The sequence below is a fragment of the Pantherophis guttatus genome, chromosome 4 (genome assembly GCF_059756535.1).
Source record: "Pantherophis guttatus breed Tessera chromosome 4, ASM5975653v1, whole genome shotgun sequence".
Lineage (NCBI taxonomy): Eukaryota > Metazoa > Chordata > Lepidosauria > Squamata > Colubridae > Pantherophis > Pantherophis guttatus.
The window spans coordinates 7,115,150-7,127,000 of NC_142066.1; the positions used below are offsets into that span (position 1 = coordinate 7,115,150).

The following is an 11,851-nucleotide window of genomic DNA, read 5'->3' on the forward strand; positions in this document are numbered from 1 at the left end:
TGGAATAATAGCAAATACTTTGAACTGCACCTAATATAGTGTGTGTTAACTCATTCAAAGCCATTTAGAATAAAACTTTATTATTGAAATCAATCAAATAAAGCAGTAAAACATATCAAAGGACAATGGGAAATACATTATATACAATGAGAAAAATACTCATTTTCATAATCATAACAATGCTGAATTCTTCTCCATTTCAGTAGTAATCAATCCAAAATTAATTTCTGTTTAGTGATCCAGAGCTTTACCTGGCTGACCGAGCAAATCTAGCAACAGATATTGTTATTTAAGGTCTATCAGAAAAAGATTTTTATTCAATTCATCTGAATAATATAAATATCCTTCACCCTTTAATACAAACAAATCATGTAATATTAAACGTAAACATATCACAAGGATAAAAGAGAGCAAAGCTCTGATCATAGATCAACAAATCAGTTCCTTAATGCTTCTGCTTTGTCAGCTGTTCTTTGGTGTTTAGCTCTGGTTTAAATAGAACAATATAACATTTTGGGACAAAGATGCAACCAAGTAAGCCAGCACTGGAGGCCAAGATTGAGAAGATCTCCACAGCTAGCTTCTCTTTCCCTTTGGTGCTGAGATAGGCTGGAAGGAAAGTTAACCAAATGCTGCAAAACACCAGCATACTGAAAGTGATGAACTTGGCTTCATTGAAACTCTCTGGAAGGTTCCTGGCTAGGAAGGCCACCATGAAGCTGATGATGGACAGAAGTGCCATATACCCCAAGACAAGGAAAAACATCACAATGGGCTCTTCATTGCATTCTGCAATGATTTGTTTGGTGAATGATTGTTTGTCCATATCTGGGAATGGGGGAAAGATTGTCATCCACACAACACAAAGAACTGCTTGAATGAAGAAACAGGAGACTACAATGGAGTTGGCCAATCTTTTCCCCACCCACTTCCTCATGTTGGACCCTGGTCTTGTTGCCATGAAAGCCACCACCACTGTGATGGTTTTGGCCAAGACACAAGAAATGGCCATTGAGAAAGTCATACCAAAAGTGGGCTGTCGCAGAAGACAGGTGATCCTCCTTGGTGGACCAAGAAAAAGCAAAGAGCAGAGGAAACAAAGCAGAAGGGAGACAAGGAGAATGTAGGAGAGATCTCGGTTGTTGGCTTTGACAATTGGAGTGTCTCTGTGCTTAATGAATATGTCAAGCACAAAGAGCGTGGTGAAAGAGAAAACGAGAGCAGCAGAAGCTAAGCTGATTCCAAAGGGTTCTTCATAGGAGAGAAAAGTTATGACTTTGGGGATGCATTGAGTGTGGTTTTCATTTGGATACTGTTCTTCTGAGCAACTGAAACACTCATTCATATCTGGGGGAAAAAAGACCAAGTTCCAGTTTAGTTCTGACACATTGAAATTGTTTGTGGATGTTTCTTCCTGAAGGCTACTGGAAACCACCGAATCTTCTACTGAAATATAATGGAAGATGATTATGGTCATCCTAGCTATTATAGCACATATTTCATATGTGAATTCTAAAGCACCCATTATGAATGAGACTTATCTTGACTTGAACAAGACTTTACATTTTTATTACATACATTTTTATTACATACATTATTCTCCAATTAATAATGGTCTCACTGTCTGCTGAATACTGTCTATACAACTTCACTTACCCTTCTGGTCTGAAAACTTTCCTTCTGAACATGGAACACAGTCATAACAACAAAATTTCTTCCCTTCCTTCTTCTTCTTCTGATAACCTGGTTGGCAAAGTTCATTACACATTGATTGAGGGGCCCCCTATCCGGAAAATAAAGTGTTGGAATACAATTTGTTGGAATGTATTTTATATGTGACAACTACAGTAGTATTCAGGCAATAGATGGCAGTGTTTACAAGTTTGAATCTATGGTATATACTCTATGTTATTTTGTTCCAAGTAGAGTTTCCTGTTTCCTGTTACAGTTGAGCAGTTAAGCAGTAAATCACATGATGAGTGTACTCTTTGTTTGATCTGTAGTGCTATACATAAACATAATTTCTAACATAAAGATAATTTAAAATTAAAATTTAGCCATCAATGTCTAAGAGATACAGTAAGTTGTTTTCCTCTATAGTGGACCCTGAATTAACCAGAAAAGAGGAGTAGGGGACAGTAAGTAATTTCTTTATTTAAAATAGTAAATGCAGGCATTTATCTTGATGGAATGATGGGCCTTTGACATACTTTTCAGAGACTTGAAAAACTTCCTTTTCATTTTAATAAGAGTTCAGGAAGAGTTGCCAGTGTTAAAAATGAGGGAAGTGCATAATGCGCAACAATATAATCCAATTGCATTGTTGTGTAATATTTATTTGCTTGTTAGATTGATTTCTATAGCTGCCCAGAGTCATTCACTAAAATGCGTGCCTATAAAAATTAAACAAACAAATAATATGCAACAATGCAATAACGGCAACAGTGCAGTATATGCAATCCATAACCATTCTTGGGTGGGATGGGACGGGAATGAAGATATAAAATTATGCTTTCTTTTTCGGTGTGCTACTGCTTGTTGGTTTTCTTTTCTTTTTTTCTTTGTGTAAAACATCAATAATCAACTGTATAATAAAACACAGTTAAAGCAGAAAACTCAGCACTAAAGATGTTCTGGGAAAAAGAAGAATCTGAAGGTACTACCGTAGAAATTCAGCCATTTGTTACACTATTAAATATTGGTTTATACAAATTGTGTGAAGTGCCCCTGAAGCATGAAAAGAGATGGATGAGACAAACATCAGAACTATTTTTCATTCAGAAGACACACCATTATTTCCATTAGAAACAACGTAAGATCATATTTGGGGAAATTTTCAGTATCAACCCCTGTTTCAGATTGTTTTTCTTGCAGATTTGAGTTCATAAACTGTGTGTATTGTTTTGGTCATGAACTCTTTCTTCTATTGCTCTGTGTTTACCTTCACTTGAACAGAGAAGGAAAATGGGGAATAAATATATGAATTAATCCATAAAGATTTTTTTTAAAAAAATGAATAATACTATGATAATATTTCCTGCCTAAGCAAGGGGTTGGACTAGAAGACCTCCAAGGGCCCTTCCAATGCTGTTATTGTATTGTATTGTATTGTATTGTATTGTATTGTATTGTATTGTATTGTATTCTATTCTATTCTATTCTATTCTATTCTATTCTATTCTATTCTATTCTATTCCTATTCTATTCTATTCTATTCTATTCTATTCCTATTCTATTCTATTCTATTCCATTCCATTCCATATTTTCTATTCTATCTATTCTATTCTATTCTATTCTATTCTATTCTATTCTATTCTATTCTATTCCATTCCATTCCATTCCATTCCATATTTTCTATTCTATCTATTCTATTCTATTCTATTCTATTCTATTCTATTCTATTCTATTCCTATTCTATTCTATTCTATTCCTATTCTATTCTATTCTATTCCATTCCATTCCATATTTTCTATTCTATTCTATTCTATTCTATTCTATTCTATTCTATTCTATTCTATTCCTATTCTATTCTATTCTATTCCATTCCATTCCATATTTTCTATTCTATTCTATTCTATTCTATTCTATTCTATTCTATTCTATTCTATTCTATTCTATTCTATTCTATTCCTATTCTATTCTATTCTATTCTATTCTATTCCATTCCATTCCATATTTTCTATTCTATTCTATTCTATTCTATTCTATTCTATTCTATTCTATTCTATTCTATTCTATTCCTATTCTATTCTATTCTATTCCATTCCATTCCATATTTTCTATTCTATTCTATTCTATTCTATTCTATTCTATTCTATTCTATTCTATTCTATTCTATTCTATTCTATGTGATAGTAAGGAGCACAATTTATTTTTTATTTATTTATTTATAAAATTTGTATGCCACCCTATCTCCAAGGACTCAGGGTGGCTCACAACGACAATCGACCAAGTGATTGTTAAAAACAACAAATATACACAGAAGAATAAAAAGTTTTTTTTTTTAAAATTAAAATATATTACCCCATCAGTCCAGGCCGGGGGACATAAATAGCCAGGTTTTCAATTCACGGCGGAAGGTGCGAAGGTCAGGGGCCAACCGGGGCCCCAAGGGAAGTTGATTCCAGAGGGTGGGGGGCGCTCACAGAGAAGGCTCTTTCCCTGGGGGTCGCCAGCCGACATTGTCTAGCCGACGGCACCCTGAGTAGGCCCTCTCTGTGAGAGCGTACCGGGCGATGGGAAGTTGATGCTGGTTGCAGGTAGTCCGACAAATAACCTTGGCCTAAGCCATGAGGTTAACACCAGGTTATAAATAAACCTTATTTATAGGTTAACACCAGCACCTTGAATCTCACCCAGAGGGCAACCGGCAACCAATGCAAGCTGCACAGGAGTGGTGTAATATGGGAGTATCGGATCCCTCCCACAATTGATCAAAGCCAGAGGTGGTATTCAGCCGGTTCGTACCGGTTCAGACGGATCGGTAGCAGTGATTGTGGGTGGTCCCGCCCACCCATCCTGACATAATGCCATCCTATTTAGCCACGTTTTTGAGGCCACGTGGATGCATGCAAAGCGCATGCATGGAAGGCCAGGCACCTGTGCTGAAGGCGCAACATGCAACGAACTGGTAGTAAGAATATCAGAAACCCACCACTGATCATTCTCAGTATGAGCCTCTGAAACTTCTTAATAAGATTTTTATGAGAAATCATTTGCTGATGATAATATCTGAATGGCGGGCTACTATACAGTTGTGGACCCTTCACCTTTACAGCTTCTGCAGATAAGGCTGGAGAAACCACCTTCTATGATGGCTTGAACATCATTCCTGCACATTACTGAGCAGTGGTGGGATTCAAAAATTTTTGCTACCGGTTCTGTGGATGTGGCTTGGTGGGCATGGCATGGCTTGGTGGGCGTGGCATGGTGGGCGGGGCAGGGGAAGGATACTGTAACATCTCCAATCCCTCCCCACTCCAGGGGAAGGTTACTGCAAAATCCCCATTTCCTCCCGATCAGCTGGGACTCGGGAGGCAGAGAATAGATGGGGTAGTCAGAGATGGTATTTACTGGTTCTCCAAACTACTCAAAATTTCCTCTACTGGTCTCCAGAACTGGTCAGAATCTGCTGAAACCCACCTCTGTTTCAGAGGCCTGGAATATATGATCCTTGTAAACTTTTCCAATACTACACTTTTCCACTTCTATAATCCACAGTCATCAGTCTCTGATAATTTTTCTTTTTAAAAAATTAAACTAGGATCCTACCTTGTGCACCTGGTTAAAAGCCCTATTCCACACTATCACATCTTCACTAAGAGAGATTTGTTTTCCTTGCACAGATTTGGAATCAAGCTTTCCAACTTTCAGCCTCTGGAAAGTATGATTGGGGAAGGTGAGCAAGTTGATGATGTCAAATTGGCTTTCCATTTCTCCTTCTGCGTTGAAGGACACTGTTTCTCCTGCTGAGTTGTTAAAGGAAATCCCTTGAAGAAAAAAGTGGAGCTGATGGAAAAGGAAATAGATAGGTTGGTAGGTAAACAAACAAAACAAACAAACAAGCAAAAACCAGGCAGATACATTTGTACAAAATCTTTGAGTAGCCATGTAAATTATTCAAAAATATTAAAGCAGAAGTTTGCTCCAAGTAATATTTGAAATGGTATTCCATATATCTTATCTATTTCTATCTCAAACCTGGTAATGTCTGTATTTCATTGCTGACAGTAGAGACTTAAAAAAACCACATAGCTTTTTATACATATATTTTTCTTATGTCAGGAATCCGTTTTTACTCGATTGTTTCTGGAGAAAGATTTCTGAAAACAAACTTAAAAATCTATTCCCATCTTCATGATTCAGACAATACTCCCGTAATTAAGTGTCTTCATACACATGAATTTTGACCTCACCCATGATTAGTCTCTAATCTACTTTCCCAGGGCCAGTTTAACCCAATATATTCTGAAAATGTCATCCTTTTTAGGTCTAATCCCCTGAATTGCAGTGAACTGAAGAGAGTGGTGCTGTGGCCTGGAGGTGGAGCTCGCCTCACAATCAGGAGGCTGTGAATTCGATCCTAGGTAGGGGCTGATATGACTCTCTGTGGGCACAATGAGAATATATCTGCTGCAAAATTCCACATTGGTGACAGAAAGGGCATCTGGCCAGCAAACACTCTGTTCAGTTGTCCTGACTCCACCCTGTAAGGGATTATGGGGTCATTAAATGACAAACAAAATTGCAATGAACTGAAGACCAATTGAATGAGTGGTGGATGAGGCCCAGGGAAGGCCAGGGGAAAATACCAAGAAATATATTACTGTTTTCATTTTCACTCTGTTGACATATCAGTGTTGTGACCTAGGCTTACGAGTCATTACAATACACAATTAGTCCCCCCCAAAAAACTATTTTATTGTAACAGCCGAGAATTACTTTCATTCCCAGCTGAGTTTCAATTAGTTGCAAAAAAAGTCCTTCAGAAGAAGTCCTTCAGGATAATCACCAACCTTTATCTTCTTTGACACATTGCCAAAGGCCTTACTTGGCAAAGCCCTGCGGAGTTCAAAAACAAACAGAGATGCCGACTGGAAACAGAGTTAGCAATGTTGCTTTCCTGCAAAAGGCCCAAGTGCCTTTGTTTCTCTTTTAAGCCTTATGGGAGAGTCCAATCATCTCCTGGCCTTACTCCCAAGTCATCCCTTTGCTTTAGCTGCTCTTGCTTTCTGGCAGCTCTGCGCATGTATGCACTAGGAACAGGCTCCTCCTGTTCCTTTGCCTCTTCGCCGCCTGACTCTGGGGGCACTGGAGTCTGCGCATCACTCCTAGATGGCCCTGGCCCCATCTCTGCCTCCGACAGAGAGCCCTTGTCCAGGCCTTCCCCAGACTCCAGGACTGGCCCATGTTCCTCCCCAGCCTCCTCACTGTCAAACTCTGCTGCCAGCTCCACAGGCTGCTGGTGGACCACAACAATCAGCCAGGAAAGCTTCAGATAAAAAGATCCCTTCCCTCCATCTTTCCTCTTCTCCACTCCATAAATAAAACGTTGAACTATAGTACTCTGAATGTTAGATTTAAGACACAGGAAGGAAGATTTTGATGGTGTGGGAAACAGTACTAAGGAAAATAAGTCAACTGGGAAAGAGGTGGCAGGACCCTCTTCCTTTGAGGTGCTCAAGAAAGCCTGGAGCACCCGCTGAAATCCATTCTTTAAGTGTGTGCCCAGAGCAAGTTTTCCCAACCTTGGTAATGTTGAAAGCTTGTTTTGAAGTAAACTTGGTAAGATTAAATGTGTATCTGGAGCAGTTTTCTCAACTTGGGTATGTGTATGATGTATGGACATTAATTGCCATAATTCTTCAGCCAGCCATTGAACTGAAGTCTTGAAATCATAACACTGCTAGGTGTTGACTATTGTAGTTTTCAGAAACCCTCCATATTTAGTTTTTAATGTGGTGGCACTTTCCCATGTGAGACCAGGGCATACAAATGGGATCCTCCTGGACCGATAACTCCTGTTGAAAAGAGCTGTGGCTTGGAGCTACTTTACAAAAGGTTTTGTCTTGTCTTTTTTATATATTTTTTAATTTATTGTATAACTGTGCTATCCATCTCACTAATACCATGACTATAGTAATAGCCCTTAGATTTATATACCACTTTACAGTGCTTTACAGCCTTCTCTAAATAGTTTTACAGACTCAGACTATTTCCCTCAACAATCTGGGTCCTCATACTACCTATCTCAGAAGGATGGAAGGATGAGTCAACCTTGAGCCTGGTGAGATTTGAACTGCCAAACTGCAGGCAGCCAGCAGTCAGCAGAATTAGCCTGCAGTATTGCACTCTAACCACTGCGCCACCTTGGCTCATATTATATAGGCAGATATGTGCCATGATAAGGACAGAGTTCCATGAGTACCTGCCATGGCTGAAATCTTTTTCTGCCCAGTGTTCTCATGGATATAACTTGAGATGAAACTGCAGAATGCAAAGCATGGGCCACAGCATGAACTGCATTGTAGATGCCATAGCTCTGTCCGCTCATGGCCATTTCAAAAGTTGAAGCAGGAAGCGACGCCAAGCTTTCCACCCCAGTGCATGAATGTTTAAACACATGGTTGAGATTTGGAAACTGGCATTTAAAAGCTGCCTCCCAGAACTCTTTCAGAATCCAGTCTTGTGGACTCTGACCAAATTTGAAGAACTTCAGAAAATCTTGGAACCCATTAATTTCCATGGAATGAAGCATGAAGGAAAGGGATCCTTGGAACAGATCCAATGTGTTCTCAAACTGTTGGTCCATTAATGTAACATCTATCTGGGCTGTCATAATCCACACTTTTCCATCACATATCTTTTCATTACATCTATTATGTTCTGTAGATGTTAAAATGTTCAGCCACATCAGGGTCTTCGCATCTCCATAAACAACCATTATGCTCGTTCTGCTCTGTGTAAAATGAAGATGAATTCTTCTAACCAAGGCACTGACTTTATTCCAATCACCCACCCTTTGGTGCTCCTGATGTGGCACTGATTGAGTGAAGGCTGAACAGATTCCATTCTGAGAAAACAAGGCCTCCAGGTTGACCAAAAAATGCTCTCCCTTGTCACCATCCTCAGCAAAGAGGCCAATCCAGGTCCATCCAAAATATCTTAACAGGGAAATGATGCCTTGGACCTGGTGGTCTTCATTGAGGGCCATACGGAAGAAGGAAGGGTTCAATCCATTTTTCCCTTGAAAGGGAAAGGAGCCATATGCCAGCTAAATGGAGAGATGTTTCAGAAATGATACAGAGGAAATGATAGATGAAATGATAGATGAAGAAATGATAGATAGATAGAAATGATAGATGGAAGAAATGAGATAGAAGAAGGCTCTGCCAGTCTGTATGAGTGTGTGACATTAACGTTTTTTGTTTGTGAACCAACCTATTTGTCACTTGGGAGGCTATGCTGGATTTTAGTACAGTATGACTTAAACTCACTGCTGATGAGACAGAATATGTAGATGCTTTTGCCAAAAAAGCATTAAAAGTTGTTAACCTAATCTTGCGAAGCTTCTTCTCCGGTAATATTGAACTGAAAACTATGGCCTACAAAATTTTTGCTAGACCAATTCTCAAAATACAGCTCATCTGTCTGGAACCCGCACTGCATATCGGACATTAATACAATCGAACGAGTCCAGAGATATTTCACGAGAAGAGTCCTCCACTCCTCTGCTCGCAACAGAATACCTTATGCCACCAGACTTCAAATTTTGGACTTAGACAACTTAGAACTTCTTCAGTCCAACCTAAGTGTAGCACATAAAATTATCTGCCCTACCAGCCAATGAATACTTCAGCTTCAACCAAAACAATACAAGAGCACACAATAGATACAAACTCACGGTAAACCACGCCAAATTTGATTGCAGAAAATACGACTTCAGTAACAGAGTGGTCAATGCCTGGAATCCACTACCTGACTCTGTGATTTCTTCCCCAAACCCCCAAAACTTTAACCTTAGACTGTCTACTGTTGACCTCACCCCATTCCTAAGAGGTTTTTAAGGGGCGTGCATAAGCCTTCTATCCCTGTCCTAATGTTTCCTTTTATCCGTATCCATTTCATGTATTCATAATTATGTTTATACTTATATCTGTTATCTAATACATGCTTGATGAAAATGAATAAATGAATAAATGAAAATGAATGAAAATGAATGAAAATGAATGAAAATGAATGAAAATGAATGAAAATGAATGAATAAAATAAATAAAAATAAAATGTTCCTGTCTGGTTAACAGTACTTATAAACATAGCAAACAGTATTTATAAACATAGTGGGATTGTAAAATTCATCCAATCCCTTGCTTAGTGGAGCATCCACTTAGAACATCTCTTTCACACAGGTTGCTGATAAAGTTTCTTCCCTGAAGACAATTTTTAAGGGTTGTTCTCATAAATACAGATTTTCTCTCATTTTTCTTGGTGCCTTGTTCTAAAAAGCTGGATTAAAAATTGACTCTACAGCAGTGGTGGGATTCAAAAAAAATTACTACTGGTTCTGTGGGCGTGACATGGCTTGGTGGGTGTGGCAGGGGAAGGATACTGTAAAATCTCCATTCCCACCTCACTCCAAGGGAAAGATACTGCAAAATCCCCATTTCCTCCCAATCAGCTGAGACTTGGGAGGCAGAGAATAGATGGGGGCAGGACCAGTCAGAGGTGGTATTTACTGGTTCTCAAAATTTCCTCTACCGGTTCTCCAGAACTGGTCAGAACCTGCTGAATACTACCTCTGCTATACAGTGAATGTACAGCAACAAGCAAATTGGTGAGATCTGGCTATTCTTTCAATTTGCGATAGTTGTGCCAGATGTTAGAAATGTTTGACCTCCATGAAAAGACATGCAGAGGGAAACTGGGAGAGGACATATAACTACAAAAATGTTCTAAATCTTGAAGAAGGAAGAGTTTTACCAAAGCCAGTCAGTACAAAAAAAAATGAACTTCAAAACTATGAGCAAACATTAAAATTAATACTATTAAAATAAGAAATTTGGCATGTCACAGCCTAGAGGCAAACTCAAAAAGCCCATCTGTAGCCATTGGTTACACGCATCTTACAATTTGATGAAATTCTGGCATGATGGTTTCAAGTCATAAATCTCGATTTTCCTGTTTTGTATTTTCAGAATCTATCTTAAATGCCATGGAGGCAATTGTTGGATTTGTTCTGACACTCCCACCCAAGTACAGGTTAGACCATCCTTTAAAACCTAATGAGATGCTAATAGCTAAATAGAATAGAATAGAATTTTTTATTGGCCAAGTGTGATTGGACACACAAGGAATTTGTCTTGGTGCATATGCTCTCAGTGTACATAAAACATATGAAGAACGGTTGCAGGAATTGGGTATGTCTAGTTCAATGAAAAGAAGGACTAGGGGTGACAGGATAGTTATTCCAATATCTCAGGGGCTGCCACAAAGAAGAGGGAGTCAAGCTATTCTCCAAAGCACCTGAGGGCAGGACAAGAATGGATGCAAACTAATCAAAGAGAGAAGCAACCTAGAACTAAGGAGAAATTTCCTGACAGAATAATTAATCAGTGAAACAACTTGCCTCCAGAAATTGTTACTGCTCCAATACTGAAGGGTTTTTTTTATTTTTTTTCCCATTTTTCCAATTTACATAACAATAAGCATTTTTTAACAGTACTGTGTCATGTGTCTCTTACAGTTATCTACATTTATTTCTATACATTTTTGTTTTCTGTTCTAACCACTGATACCACTTATCCCAAACCTCATAAAATTCTGTTTCTTCCTTGCCTTTTATTTCTAATGTGAGCGTATACATCTCGGCACATTCTAATATCTTATGAATAATCCTCTCGTTGGCTGGTATATTTTCAAGTTTCCAACGTTGGACATAAACAATTTGTGCTGCTGTTACTATATGTAAAATGATATGTTGGAGTTGCTTCTTTATCTTTTGATTAATTATTCCTAATAAAAATAATTCAGGTTTAAATTCAATTTGTTCTCCTGTTATCTCCTGTAACCATCTCCTTTATCTGTTCCCAATATTTCTTTGCTTTGGGACATTGCCACCACATGTGATAGAATGTTCCATCATTATATTTACACTTCCAGCAGTCCAGTTTCATATTTGCGTACATTTTAGCCAATCTCGCCGGTGTTAAATGCCACCTGTAAAACATTTTGTACTGATTTTCTTTATATCTGGTCGACAATGTTAATTTACAGTTTTTGTTCCATAATTTTTCCCATTCCTCTAAATTTATATTACGGCCTACATTTCGTGCCCATGCTATCATTGGACCCT

The 11,851-nt window shown here is 38.5% G+C and overlaps 1 protein-coding gene across 1 annotated transcript; it reads right to left on the minus strand.

The window, feature by feature from the left end:
* Positions 1 to 445: 445 nt before the first annotated feature.
* On the minus strand, positions 446 to 8,443 carry LOC132709878 (vomeronasal type-2 receptor 26-like). The gene is made up of 3 exons (XM_087893220.1): positions 7,928 to 8,443; positions 1,657 to 1,783; positions 446 to 1,347 (listed from the first exon to the last, which is right to left on the minus strand). Exons 1-3 carry the CDS (start codon positions 8,441 to 8,443, stop codon positions 446 to 448), a joined length of 1,545 nt encoding a protein of 514 aa, XP_087749346.1.
* Positions 8,444 to 11,851: the final 3,408 nt, after the last annotated feature.